Here is a 14,436-nt window from a genome sequence, read left to right as displayed (position 1 = left end):
AACTGAGGTGACAAGAGCGTGCATAAGTGATCAGGAGTGAGATAGAGCTAGGGGATGAGTTGGCTTTCAGAGGGGGGAAATAAAGTTTGCCTTTTGTAAGCTAGGTTTCTGTTGGTGCTGAAAATTGCCTGTTGAAAGGGGTTGTTTGGTGTGTCGAGTACAAGGCAGAGAGGAGGTCGGAGTCCCAAATCTTTCTGGCACATTACTTGTCCTTTGTGACTAGCTACACCTCCTATGGTAGCCATTTTGGGATGGTGCCCAGGAATTTCTCAAATTGCCACATGTGCCCAAAAAGGTTGCCTACCCCTGTTGTACAGCAATCCCTACTCAAGTGAGGATATGCAACCTAGTGGGCTATGGGCTCTACAGAATTGCTTTGGTATGCAGTTACCAGTCTGTTTAAAAGTTTATCCTCATTTCCCCCATACACAGACAAAAAGTTCCTCCCCACACACGTATGCCATTTTGCTTATTGGTTGCCGTTATAACTTGCAGTATTTACAAAGCAGTCACTAGCGAACACACAGTTGTACGCTGCTGCTGAAGGTGGTTCTCAATGCTTTTGAAGTTCTGAGACCAAGAAACAGGCTAGACTGTTCTGGGGGAGTGTTCCAGCTAGTATGAATGTCACAAGAAAGCAGGCAACTAGCCCATGCTTAACTAGGTGGAGAGCTCACTGGCAGGGGGCACCTTTCCAGAAGTTTATCGCTAAGAGCTGTGCTGGACCAAACCAAAGGACTATCCGGTCCAGCATTCTGATCTCAGTGGCCAACTAGTTACCCACAGGTTACCTACGAGCAGGATACCAACCCAATAGCGCCCTCCCCTATGTGGTCCCCAACAACTAGTATGCAGAGGCATATTGTCTGTTATTAGGGCTGATATATAGCAATTGATCACCTTACCTTCTCAGAACGGATAATCTTTCTCAGGGTTGTTTTAGTTCATTCTTTCTACTGCTTTACTTTATTCTATAGCTTGTGGGACAGTTTAGAAACTAATCTGTAGCAGGAGTGTCACAAACTCTCCTTTGGTGAAGAAATACAGATTGAGCAGGGCCTTGATGCTAGAGCAAATGAAATCATGTGAGGAGGAGGAGGCCAGTTATTCTCAACTTTGTAACAACAAAGGGGCCACAGCTAGTAGCTAAAGGCATCCTGACTTAGAGGGTCAAGTTATAACATAATTATTTTCTAGGTCGTTTGTTAGAACAAGCAGGTGTACATGTCTCGCTTCTTTCAACAATAAGCACTTAAGGTTACACATTTATTTACAAGTAATTGAAAAATGTACAGTTTCTTACATGGGTTACTTGTGCAAAGTTGTACTCGACAGATCAATGTATACACAGAAGACACTGGAAGAGCAGACAAACACACTGATCAGTCTCCTCCTACACTGCTGCCTAAGGTATCCAAAATGTACAAACTGAGCTTTACCAAAATGCTTTTGCAAAGGTGGAACAACTTTGTAGAACTGAGGGGGAAAGGGGAGAGAAGAATGATGCATGCAGCAGTAGCACTTGTGATCTTCCTACTTTTTCCAACAGAAAGCAAAGCAGTAGCATCTGGTTATCTTCAGTGAGAGAGGTAGAGATTAAAATCATAGAAGGAAATGTGTTTTTAAGCATTTCTTTTAACTTGTATCCTTTTACCATTAGCCAAGTAAGTGTCAACTCCTGTCCCTTGCCCACCACAGCCACACCCAGAGGTTGTGAGAGCTATCTTCAAGAATCCTATATGAAGGATACGTAGCATTTATCCTTGAATGCATCATCGTATTACACTGACAGTTCACTTTGAGCACAACCCATAGAAGTAGACAGCAGCCCCCTTTCCCTCCTATTCTTGACATGGAATCTATTTTGCAATTCCAAATACTTTCCATCACACTGCTTAACAGAAAATCCCCAGGAAGAATGAGAAACAGCAGGGGAAGTTAAGTCCTTCATACAATACTTACAGATGCAGCGAAGTTGATACCAGCAGTTAAATGACCAGCCTGGACAGATCAGCACTTGAGTCATAGTTAAAAATGTATATTGTATATAAACATCCCTTTTTTTTTTTTTTAATCAAGCTACACATAAGCATCACTGTGTATAACACAATTACAATTAAAAGCTTAGTGTACACTACAGATATGCACAATACTGCCCTAAGACTGGAGATGGCAGACCACAGAGAGTGGAATTCAGCCTCAGCAATTCTTTTACAAGTAACCCAAGTATAGTACATTTTGATCTCAAGGGGGAAGGGGAGGGGTGCTTTCTGATGTCCAAGGAGAAAGAAGCTTCAGCGAGGGTGGGTGGCAACAGCACAACAGCTATTTCGCTTTCAAAGTAAATGCAGTGATGCTAGGAGGCGGAGGAGGAGGACGACGACTCAGACACTTCATACATATATTTTCCTCATCAGAGTGTTCATTTGCATCATCCAGGGTCAACAGTCACGCCAGCTCTGTTCTACTATTGCAGAAACCCGTTTTTCATATTCCCGCTTATTCTCTTGGTATAGTTGAGCTGCCTGGCTGTTTGCTGGACTGTTTGGATTAGGCTCATCCAGTAAAGACTGTTTTAGAAGAGAAACGTGGGTCAGATCAGGCATCATCATGGCATTTCACACAAGCAAGCAATGTGGATGATTCCACACATTCATACAGCAATTGATACAGCCCAGTGTACATTAGGAATCTCTCTTGGCTATTTCTGGCCCCATTCTTAGCCTGCATCTATCCTATTGTTTTAACACTAGTGATGATATCCAGTCTTCAAGCTACACACGTAACAATTAAGCTGCTGAAAGGTAATATGCGCGATGGGCCCCTCCTTTAAGCCTATTACAGGGCTGTGCACAGACTCCATTTTCATGGAAGAACAATCCATTAGAGAACAGGACCAAGGCCTTTACTTTTGAAAAGAGCACCCAGCCAGCTGCCATCGATGCAAGACCACCTCCTTGATGACTTTCAAGCAAGACTTTGAGGGTGGAGCACTTCCAAAATGCAAAAAAGGAAGAAAGCATGTTCCCCAAATAATGTAGCAGAAGAGTATTCATACAAAATACAAGATGGGTGTATGAACTAGTACACTTACACTGGTTCATAAACAAGTACAAAAATGCATAGAAACATCAATAGCAGCAAAAGATAAAGATGCAACTTACAGACTATTGGGGGCTGCTTAGGAATGTCGGAAAAATCTGTAACAGCTTCAAATGAGTTTGGATTTCTATGAATCCAACCTGCAGATTTCACAGTGGGCCAGCTTTTTCTGTGTCGTGTGGATTCCGGGGACTTACAGACTGGTTTATCACGTTTGGGGAAGATTTGCACTAATGCACATTAACCTGCACATTAGCACGTATGCACATTAGTGTTAATGTGCACCTGCACTAATGGGAACTGGCACAATTAGAATGGAATTCTGGTTTAAAAAATCCAATTCCATCAATGAGCAGACGACAGAGCACAAGTTGCCTGACCATCTGCGAAACACAGACAAAACGGATTTAATGAAATCTGTACATCCCTAGGGCTGCTACAGTGTGTGAAGCCATTTCATTCATGCTTTGATATGCAGTGTTCGCAAAAGACTTGATTGGCAAGGAATGAGGACATGCACCTCTGTACTTGGGGAGATTTGGGAACCAGTATACCAACAAATATATAAAGCTACTCAATTTGAGGGGTGTTTCTATGAGTGCTTTTAACACTGGGCCTTCCTCCTGTTTCAGGATAGCATTAGTTATTAGTTATCCTGAAAATCAAGATGTTTCAGAAATGCTGAATTTTATCAAATCCAACCACTTATATGGTTTATGTGGGCATATGTATTCTTTCCTCATTCCGTTAACTACTTCAAATTATAAAAGGGTGAGTAAGAAATAATGACTGGATTATTATGCCCATGGCAAACAGTTAATGAGATTGCAGTTTCTACTGTGCGGGTTAGTAAACAAATGGAAGCACCATTTCAAACTGTACTAGTAAAGTTAGCTGGTAGCCCTGATATTACCTGTATAGATGTTAAGATGGACGATACATCATAGGTAGGACTCCAACGATTCTGAAGAATATCCAGACATATACTACCATCTGCATAGACTACAAAAGGAAATGAATGGGTTTCATAACAAGACGCAGAGCCTGCAAGTTTCTCTACTGCCAGGTTGCCACACCCAGGTCACTGTCAACATTTGCTCTATAACGATCTAAAGTCATGCACACAACAAGCATCCATGAGCTTGTGCCTCAAATATTTGATTTCCATACAAGTTATGGAACAGGTCCCTGGCTAACAGAGTCTTCCACGTTCACCTTATTCCACTGTTACTTCCTCCTTTATGACCTCACAACTACTGTTACGAAGATGTTCACAGCATAGTATTTCAAACAAGGATTAAGCAGCAGAACACATTTTTTTTGCAGATTATCCTAGGAGGAACACATACACAGTTGTCTAATGTGAACTTTGCAGGATATGCTTTAGAATTTATAAACAGCTATGGAGAACATCATTTAAGATGGGAATATCAGTTAAGAATAAAGCCATTAAACTCATTTACAAAAACAGCTGTAGAAGTGCTACAAGCCTAATTTGTTGTATTTTGCTAGTGATCATAAGACCAGTTTATTTAGTGTAGAGTTCCATCAAAAGTCTGCTTTTGATATATCAGCTGCATGACCAGACCCAGGGACCACGAGTATAGGAACCCCAAAACTGAGCTAGTATCACAGTAGACTTCCTTTGTTCAGAGACGACTGAATTTTAGAGTTGGAAGGGACCTTGGAGGTCATTTAGCTCAACCTCACCCACCCCAGTCAATGAAGGAATCTTGCAACTGCAGCATCCCTGACAGACTCTGCTTGAATAAATGTTTTCCTTGCCTTTAACACATCTCTACACCTCAGAGATGAAGGGAATCATTGGGGCAAATCATTCACTTAGCAACTTAGCAAACAAGTAGGATGGGATTCTCAGGAACGTGCGTTACATTTTGTGACCAACTTTCCCTTCTACTATTAGTTTGTGTTCCATTTTTGTCCACCACCATTACTGCACAAATCACTACATGTTTAGATGGGTACATACCATTTGGATGAAACATTTTAGACACAAATCTAACAGTAGGTGGCTTGTTTGGATATTCTTCTGTGAATTCTATGGTAAGCTTGAAAGTTCCTGCAATTGAGAGAGGCGGGTTCTAAGTATTGCTGGTTGATTGAACTTTCCCTGTACCCACTGATGGTCCCAAAGGCAGAAGCCCCAACTGTTTCACAGAATTCCCTTGCGAGAGGAGATTCAAGGACTAGCTGGGCATTCTGCCTCCAACACTGGCCAACCAGGCAAGATGCCTCAGGAGCTCACTGGCACAGTGTTAATATTTATGGAGCCCCATTAGTGTGTATGCTGCTTTACAGAGCACAAGAGGACCAGCTCCTGCCCAGAGGGCTTACAATCTATAATCTGATGGAGAGAAACAACAGAGGAAAGGTAGGAATAGAGAGGTAGGGCTACCTAGGGAAAGCATTGTGTTGTTTCAGTTACATATACATCAGCCTAATTACAGTAGGATGGGGTCGTGCCAAAGTCTTGAAAAGATGGATTTTGAGGAATTTGAAAGAAGAGTGGTGGCACCACACAGGAGTTCTTGGAGGCAGTTCCAAGTATCAGAGGCAGCAAGGGTGGAGTCATCTGAGAGAGCAGGAGACCTTTGGAGAACGGAGGATGGGAGAGCTGAAGGAGCAGAGGTCATAGGGTAGATATGTGTTGGGATATAAGAGAAGGCAAGGCTAGAGAGGCTTTGAAGGTAAGGATGAGCAACTTGTGCTGGATCCAGGAGTGGACAGGAAGACAGTGCAAGGATTTAAGGAGGGCCACCATGTGATCAAAGCAAGTGGAAAGGTGGACAATTTTGGCAACAGAGTGCTGAAGAGAGGTGAAGGGATCAAGGAAAAGGGTGTAGTAGTCAAGGTCAAAGGGGGACCAGGGCATGAACCTGTTTTTGACCAATGGGCAGAGAAGGCCATGTTTTTGTAACACTGCAAGGGAGAAGGAACTTCCTGATTAAGGAGACAAATCATCTTCCGGGTGTCCCAATACCTGGTGATGCATTGCCTCTTTTGTGAAGGGCACTATTGACACTGTATGACTATTCACCACTTCAAGGCAAAGTGATTAAATGTAGCAGACTACGTTTCAGCCAAGATCTCCTCCACCCCTCTAAAAATGGATCTATAGCCTTATCATGAGAAAAAAAAGGAGGAGTGAGCATCCTCTTTCTCCAACATTGGGACAGAAGAGTTGGATCTCTGCATTTATGCTACCCTGCATGAAATTCTAATGCAGAATCCCAGAAGTGGTTAACATATGGATTACATCAAATGTACATTCATTGGAGAATGAGTTCATTTAAATGCTTACCATCTTCAAATGGGGTTCCCTCAGGCCTGAAAAAGGAGAGAGCAAGTCAGCATCTCGCATGTAGTTTGCCACAGTTAGTTTATTGCTGAATTGGTGGTCAGCTTTTGCAAAGTGACACATAGCTGCGTTTTTTTCATTCCCAGCAGAAACAGGGTTCAGCGTGAGCAAGGTTTATGGGCTTTAGGAGAACAAGCCTACGCAGGCTCATCATTTCCCATGTATGGGTAGTTTTACTACTGTACAAAACTGCTATGGGGCTGTCACCCACTTTTATGCTGCCACCATCTCAACTCTCGCCCCAAACCAAGTGCCCATTCAGGACCGATTATAGGGATAAAGCCCCTTCCAAACCTCCAAACCATTGCCTCTCGTCAAAATTGCCATGCTAAGGACACTGAACACTTGCCCTGCCCATCCTCCAACTCCAGCAGCACTGCTATTTTTAATAAAAGGCAACAGTACGATGCCTGTGCATTGCTCTAATCTGATGGTGACTGCCGTTCACCACTAGTGATTGGACAAATACTCAGCTAAAACTGGGGCACTTAAGCATCCTTCTCTGAATAAGACCACACAATGCTCATGGGAGTCAGAGTTTTGTGTCAGATATACAGACCAACTGGACGTTTTCTAATTAATGCTGAGGTGAGTAGCATGTTACAGAACACAGAGAGGGTGGTTCCTGCCCTGGGGAACACAGCCTAAACGCTGATAGAAGAGAATGCACAGAGACAAGGAACAGGGGGACAATATGCATAAATGCAGTTACATGTACTTGAGCTTCCTGGAGTTCAACAGAATAAGCTGGGCAGGACTCTCTTGGGAGCAGGTTCCACCATCAAGGAGGTTTTGTTCCTTGCAGTCACCTGCATTGCTTCAGAAGGTGGGGATGCCCTAAGTAGCACATCCTTGGATAACAGAATAGCATGTGGAGGTATATGATTCAGGGCAGAAGCCCCTCTTCCCCTACCTCCTGCAAGACCTAAATGAGGTGAGGAAGGGGGAGAATGGCACTACAGCTTAGGAAACCACAATGGGATAAGATAAGGCAGATGTTTTCAATCTGGTCCAGGATACAATTTCTCAGAAGCTTTAAAGTAGGGACAGGGAAAGTGTACCCTTCCGGATATTGTTGGACTGCAACTCCCATCATCCATCGCCATTGGCTAGCGTTGATGGAGGTGCAGCCCACACATTCCCCACCACTGCTTTAGGGAGTTCCTCAATTAGATGATCAGTAATGACAGAGAAGCTTCCCTGAAAGACAGCTTGCCCAGCACTATTGCTGCTAAATGCAGCCAAACAAGAACACGGTGGTTTTTTTATTTATTTTATTTATTATTAAATTTATTAATTGCCCATCTGGCTGGTCACCCAGCCACTCTGGGCGATGTACAACATACATAAAAACAGTTTAAAACAATAAAATTCTACAATAAAAACATTTTCTAAAATACCCTAACCCACCCCAAATGCCTGCCTGAACAACAACGTTTTTAATGCATGACGGAAGCTCATTAAAGAGGGGGCATGACGGAGTTCCCTAGGGAGGGAGTTCCACAGAGTGGGGGCCACCACAGAAAAGGCCCTCTCCCTCGTCCCCACCAGTCTAGCTGTCCTGGCTGATGGGACAGAGAGAAGGCCATCCGAGGCTGATCTTGTTAAGCAGCCTGTCTGGTGCTGCTGGAGGCGCTCCTTAAGATAGGCTGGGCCAGAACCATATAGGGTTTTAAAGGTCAAAACCAACACCTTGAATTTGGCCCGGAAAACAACTGGTAACCAGTGCAACTCCTTCAGCACTGGAGTGATGTGATCTCGCCGGCGGCTGCCTTTAATCAGGCGAGCCGCCGCGTTCTGTACCAGCTGCAGTTTCCGAACCGTCTTCAAGGGTAACCCCACATAGAGCGCATTACAGTAGTCTAAACGAGAGGAGACCAGGGCATGTACTACCGATGGGAGCAGATGGTCGGGAAGGAAGGGGCGCAGCCGCCGTATCAGATGGAGTTGATACAGCGCTGTCCGGCTCACAGCTGACACCTGAGCCTCCATGGACAGCTGGGAGTCCAAAATGACCCCCAGGCTGCAGACCTGGTCTTTAAAGGGTAGCCGTACCCCATTCAACACCAGGTCAACATCCCCCAGCCTCCTCTTGTCTCCCACCAAAAGTACCTCGGTTTTGTCAGGGTTCAGCTTCAGCCTATTCCTCCCCATCCAGCTACATTCTTTGGTGCACTCTCAGTACATGGGAGCAACAGTGAAACCCAGACACTACCCTGAGTAAACACCTTAGAGCGTAACCTAGAGCATCCCCGCAAATCCTCCACAATGTAAAGCAGTTCCTTGACATAATAGTCATTATGGGAAAGGCTCCCTCAAAATTTGAAAGCTCTAGAGTTAGGGCTTTGGACAAGGAGATAGGGGTTCATATCCTTGCTCAACCACGAAGTCCACAGGGGACCTTATGCTGTGAGTGAGTGAGTGTGAGAGAGAGCGCTCCATCTTGCAAAGGTTCACAGATGTTGGGAGAGTTTGGGAGAGCCAATTGTTGTTCCAAGTAGCCTGGCTTTCTTGCACCACAGAGGCAAAGTGCATCTTTTTCATATCACCAAAACAGAGGGGCAGAACAGCCATGGGTGTCATCCTGACGTCCTTACAGGAAAAGCGGGATAAAATTTGGCTGGTATGTCAACTGCTCCTGTTCCTGGACAGGGATAGCTTAAGCATGGTGACCCATGCACTGGTATCCTCAAGACTGGACAACTGTAATGCTCTCTACATGGGGCTGCCCTTGCGGCTGGTTCAGAAGATGGGAGTTAGTGCAGAATGCTGTGGCAAAGCTGTTGAATGGAGCACCTTGCCATGTGCACACAACACCTGTGCTAAAAAAGCTACACTGGCTGCCAGTTTGCTACAGAGCCAGGTTCGAGGTGTTATTGACATATGAAGCCCTAATCAACTTCAGACCTGATCAACTTCAGACCTGATTACCTAAAACATTGCCTCCCCCTTTATAGACCCGTTAAGACAATTATGATCTTCAGGGAAGGCCTTGCTGTCTGTGCCACACCCTGCAGAGTCCCATCTGCCAACAACATGGCAATGGGCTTTCTCTGTGTTGGCGCACTCCTGGAATGACCTCCCCTCCGCGATAGGCACTGATATCCATGTGCTTTTGATGATTACTAAAAACTACCATGGCTTTTCCCAGCCATTAACATCTAACTGCTATTATGCTTTTAATGATGCATTGTTTTCTCATACATTGTGAACTTGGCTATTGGGTGGTATAGAAATAAATAAATAAAATAAACTGCTTTGGGATTTTTAAAATGAGAATTGCTATATAAATATTCTAAAATTTAAAAAAAAATGTAGCATTTTTTCAGGTTTTGAAAACCTGGCAGTTTTCAAAATAAAAAACCCTCTGACCACCACTGCAGACAATATTTGCTCCCCCCGCTAAACTACCTTACAGGACTGTTGTGCAGATTAACACACAAAACTAGGGAAACCCAAGAGCAAGATGGAAAATGCAGCAACAGTAGTTGCTAAGTCATAAGCGTAGAACTATGCCACCCTGACCATGTGACTCAGAGATGCCTTTTAGAGTCTATTTCTTCAAAGCTACCATCATTCATAGCCCACTCAGAATACCATAGTTATTCCCCAGGGCTTCAAAATCCACAGATGAGGAAAGCCTTTTGATGCATCCAGTCTGCCAGAGATAGCTAAAGCCATCTCCTTTTAACTGACAGTCCACCCCCTAGCCCATAAGGTGAGAAGAGGATCGTCCTGCTTTCATGCCACTCCTTTGATTGATGAAAACCTGCTGGGCGGTCACCCCTGCCCACCCCCATCCCATCAAACACAATAAACATGGAATATGGTTCTTTATTTTTTAGTCACTCTGGTCCCTCTGGCCACCCCTAAAGAGCTATGCGCATTTCACTTCCCTAGATGACCTCAAGGAGTTTAGCATCAGCAAGCTTTTCCTTCTTTTCTTTTACAGTACCCATTCTGCTTTTTGTTTCTATCTCTTATTATATTCTTTTAATAAATGTCTTCTTTCAATCTGGGGCTGAGGTTTGAGTGAGAGTTTCTGGCGATTTGAACAGTAGCTTCTCTCCTCACCTGCCTAGTCACTCAGGCCCATCTACCTGTGTTTACCTATTTGCATTTAAGAGGAAGTAAAAGGAAAGCAGGCTGCCTGTCTGTGATGACTGGAGGTCTCAACTGGTTGCTGCCTCCACCCAGGGAAATAACTCCTTGCTCTGGTGTCCTCTACCAAGGGTTAGAAGGGGAAGGGGTGGGGTGACAGCATCCTACTGATCTGACAGAAACATGCACAACTGGTCTGCCTCACAAGGCAGTTATGGTACAGCAAATCATTACAACAGAAGTCATTATAGTAATTATTGTAAGATACACACACCCCAACCTGAGCCCCTTTGAAGAGTAAAATACAGATGTGATGTAATAACAACAACAACAACAATAATAGGAATTACTAGGATTATTACATATGTACCTTAATCTTCACTCAAGGAATGCAAGAGGCATGTTCTACTACAGTGACTATTGCTGCTGCAACTACTACTGAAGACTTGAAAGATCAATTAAAATGATCAAGGGGCTGGAGCAACTACCCCATGAGGGAAGGTTACCTCAACTGCGATTGTTTGCTGTGGAAAAAAGGCAAGTAAGGGGTGACATGACAGAGGTGTACAAAATGATGCATGGTTTGGAGAAAGTGGATTTGGATACATTTTTCTCCCTCTCTCATCATACTAGAACCCAGGGTCACCCCATGAAGTTGATTGGTGGGAGATTCAGGACAGATCACATGAAGGACTAATTCACACAGTGCAGAGTGAAACAATGGAATTTACTACCACAAGATGTGCTGATAGCCATCAATGTGGGTGGCTTTAAAAAGGGGTTAGACAAATTCCTGGAGGAGGAAGCTATCAGTGACTAGTCTTGATGGCTATATGCTACCTGTAGTATCAGAGGCAGTCTGCCTATGTACACCAGTTGCTGGGGAACATGGGCAGGAGGGTGCTGCTGCACTCCTGTCCTGCTTGTGGGTTTCCCATGGGCAGCTGCTTGGCCACTGAGTGAACAGAATGCTGGACTTGATGGACCCTTGGTCTGATCCAGCATGGCTCTTCTTATGTTATCTTCCTGGACTCCAGAAAAGAAGAGCAAGTGGCAAACGTAGTAATAAGGACTATCGTTATGGAAAAAGAGATCTGGGTGATGAAATGGGCATTTTCATCCCGTGCCCCTTAAAGGAAGAGCAAGATACAAACATGACGGCAAAAATAATTGTTAGCTATTATAGCAGAACACACACCGCCTTGCATCCCCTGAAGGAAAAGGAAGATACGAGTGCAGTTATCATTGTCATTATCATTGTCGGACGATTTAGGGCAACCTCCTGGGGCCTTCCAATCATGTTAGGACTGCAACTCCCATAATTCCCACGGGAATTTGTCCACGCTGGCTGGGAATCATGGCAGCGGCAGGCCCATCACGTATGGAAGGCAGATTTAGGGCATCTTCCGCCCAACCCGGTGCAGGCCTCCAGGTGTTTTGGATGGCAACTCCCAGCATTCCTGACCATTGGCCATGCAGGCTGGGGGCGCCGGCAGCGGTAGCCCAAAACATCTGGAGGAGCCCAGGTTGGGGAAAAGCTGATTTTAAGGCATGCAGTAGGTATAAGTGCCTACTCTTCTCAAAAAGAACGGGGGGGGGAAGGCGTTGGAAAGGCAGGAGAGGCGGGTCAGGGCCCCGTCCGGCCTACTCACCCGAAGATGACCGCGTTCCACACCATGATGTTGTTCTCCGAAGGGGCCCCGCTGACTCCAGCCGGGGGGTCCTCCTGTAGCCTGCGGGGAGGCAGAGAAAAGACCCCCCGGTCAGGGGCCGGGGAGAGAGAGCGAGGGGGGGGGAGAGAGAGGGAGAGAGAGAGAGAGAGCGCCGCTTCCCCCCCATCTGCGCAAACGACGTAACTCCCCGCGGCCTCCCAAGGACGCCGCCGCCTGCCCTGCGCTAGCAGCGCGGCCGCGACGCTGCGCCAGCGGCGTAGCGCTCCCTCTGCCGCCGCCATGTTGGATCGCCTCACCTTCCCTCTCGCCCCCCCCCGCGCGACCCCCCCCCCGCGCGTTACCTTTTGAAGTCCCGCATGAGGCGCCTCCGGGCGGGCGTGGACATCGCGGGCTCGCGGTTATAAACCACTCATACACCGGCCCAGGGAAGGCGAGGCGAGAAGCGGGCGGCGGCTGGTTCCGAGCGGCTCCGCGAGCGACAGCGGCCTCTACCACTTCGGCTTCAACAATGGGGGGAGGCGGCCGGCGGGCGGGCGGGCGACAAACACCGCGGCCTTAACTACGGCGGCGGCGGCTGCTGAGCAATGCCGGACCGCACCACTGTCTGTGTGTGTGTGGGGGGGAGCGTTCCGAGGCGGCGCTAGATACCGCCGAATCACATCCGGCTGTACCACTGTGCAACTACAGGGGGACAGGAGGCGGTGCCTTGAAGTAAGGGGCGATACCATTAGACGGGGGCTGGGAGCGAGCAGAGTGAAGAGTGGGCGGCGACGCAAACCGAAGGATTTGGGACGGTACCAACGGGGGAGAGAAGCGGGGGCCAGGGAGGGAGAAACCATCCCCTGTCTAAGAAGTCTCTACGATACTTGTAGGTTTCGTCTAGGCCCCTCTCCTTATTGTTCGGCAAGGGAAGGGTAGCCACGCCTCTGGGCGGGGCTCTTGCTTTGGATTATATGAAATAGCCTGATCCTGCGGAAGTAAGTCCCGCTGCGTTACTCTTAAGGAAGTGTGCATATGGACTAGAGCCTTAGTGTTTGTTTATTCTATTTATTTATTTATTTATTTATTTATTCAATTTATAACCCACCTATATACAAAATACTCTGGGCGGCATACAGAGTTAAAAAGAATGTTATAAATATATATTAGGAAGCTTCCTTATACTGAGTCACACCATTGGTCCATGTAGCCCAGTATTGTCGACACTGACTGGCAGCTGCTCCCAGGGGTTTCAGGCAGGAATCTTCCCTTGCCTTACCTGGAGAAGCCAGGAATAAAACCTGGGACCTTCTGCATGCAAAGTGTGTGCTCTATCACACAGAGCTGTGGCCCATCCTTTATATGTGTGTGTGTGTGTTGCCATATATTAGTTTGGTTCTCATCCTTCTGTTCCTACCATCCTTCTCATTAAGCACCATCATTACTTATTACAGTCACCATTGGTGTACATTGGGGCGTTGAACCACGTTCCGCCCGAGGGCTGAATTCCATTTCACGGAAGCTCTTGGGGGCCACATTCCAGTGGGGCTAATTTAAAAAAAAATACCAGCATATTGGCACTTGAAGCTCTGACCACCAGTAACTAAGCCTCAAGAGAGGCGTTTCAACCTTTTAGAATGGGGGGAAACTGCACAAAATCTGAGAAGCCACCAAATGATGGGGGGGGCAAAGGTGTGGCCTTCTGGAGACTAGATTAGCACTTTAAGAGGGCCACATTTGCTCCCCCCCCCTCTCGGGCTGGGGTTCTATAACCCTGGTGTACATGGTACCCGTACAGCATCCTTCTCCAGCCTGGTGTCTGCCGGTGGTGCGGGACTGCAGACCCTATCATCCCCTGCTGGTATGCTGGTGGGAGATGATGGGGACTGTAGTCCAACACCACTGGAGGGCACCAGGTTGGAGAAGCCTGCCCTACGGAGTTATGTAGGCCAGGGTTTTGGAACAGTCTAGAATATTTGCACTTGGCCCTGTGCTCAGTTTATTTTTTTCCAACTATGGAGATCAAGACCGTTTAGAGTAGACCAGTCCTGGATTATCAAACTGGCCCATTGGTTTCATAATCCGCCACTGGAGGAGTCTACTAATTTTTCCCTAAATGTTTACCACTTAAACAAGCCCTTCTCAACAGCCTGGCTTTGGGCCCATGGTTTTCACAATATGCTGCTGGCACCAAAAATAAAT

General features: G+C 46.2%; 1 protein-coding gene across 2 annotated transcripts; it reads right to left on the bottom strand.

Moving 5' to 3' along the window:
* Window positions 1-2,028: 2,028 nt before the first annotated feature.
* Window positions 2,029-12,871, bottom strand: UBE2A (ubiquitin conjugating enzyme E2 A). Of its 2 annotated transcripts, XM_084813762.1 has the most exons (6): window positions 12,597-12,871; window positions 12,235-12,315; window positions 6,425-6,450; window positions 5,093-5,182; window positions 4,016-4,104; window positions 2,029-2,570 (listed from the first exon to the last, which is right to left on the bottom strand). In XM_084813762.1, exons 1-6 carry the CDS (start codon window positions 12,638-12,640, stop codon window positions 2,442-2,444), a joined length of 459 nt encoding a protein of 152 aa, XP_084669888.1. In that variant the 5' UTR covers window positions 12,641-12,871; the 3' UTR covers window positions 2,029-2,441. The 2 variants fall into 2 exon arrangements, with proteins under 2 accessions (XP_084669888.1, XP_084669887.1); XM_084813761.1 differs by lacking the exon at window positions 12,597-12,871 and having other exon boundaries at window positions 12,235-12,561.
* Window positions 12,872-14,436: the final 1,565 nt, after the last annotated feature.

This window comes from Heloderma suspectum, chromosome 9 (assembly GCF_057233095.1).
Source record: "Heloderma suspectum isolate Gila_16-S chromosome 9, 16-S_ref, whole genome shotgun sequence".
In the NCBI taxonomy this organism is placed as follows: domain Eukaryota; kingdom Metazoa; phylum Chordata; class Lepidosauria; order Squamata; family Helodermatidae; genus Heloderma; species Heloderma suspectum.
This window is presented reverse-complemented; position numbering and strand designations above follow the sequence as displayed.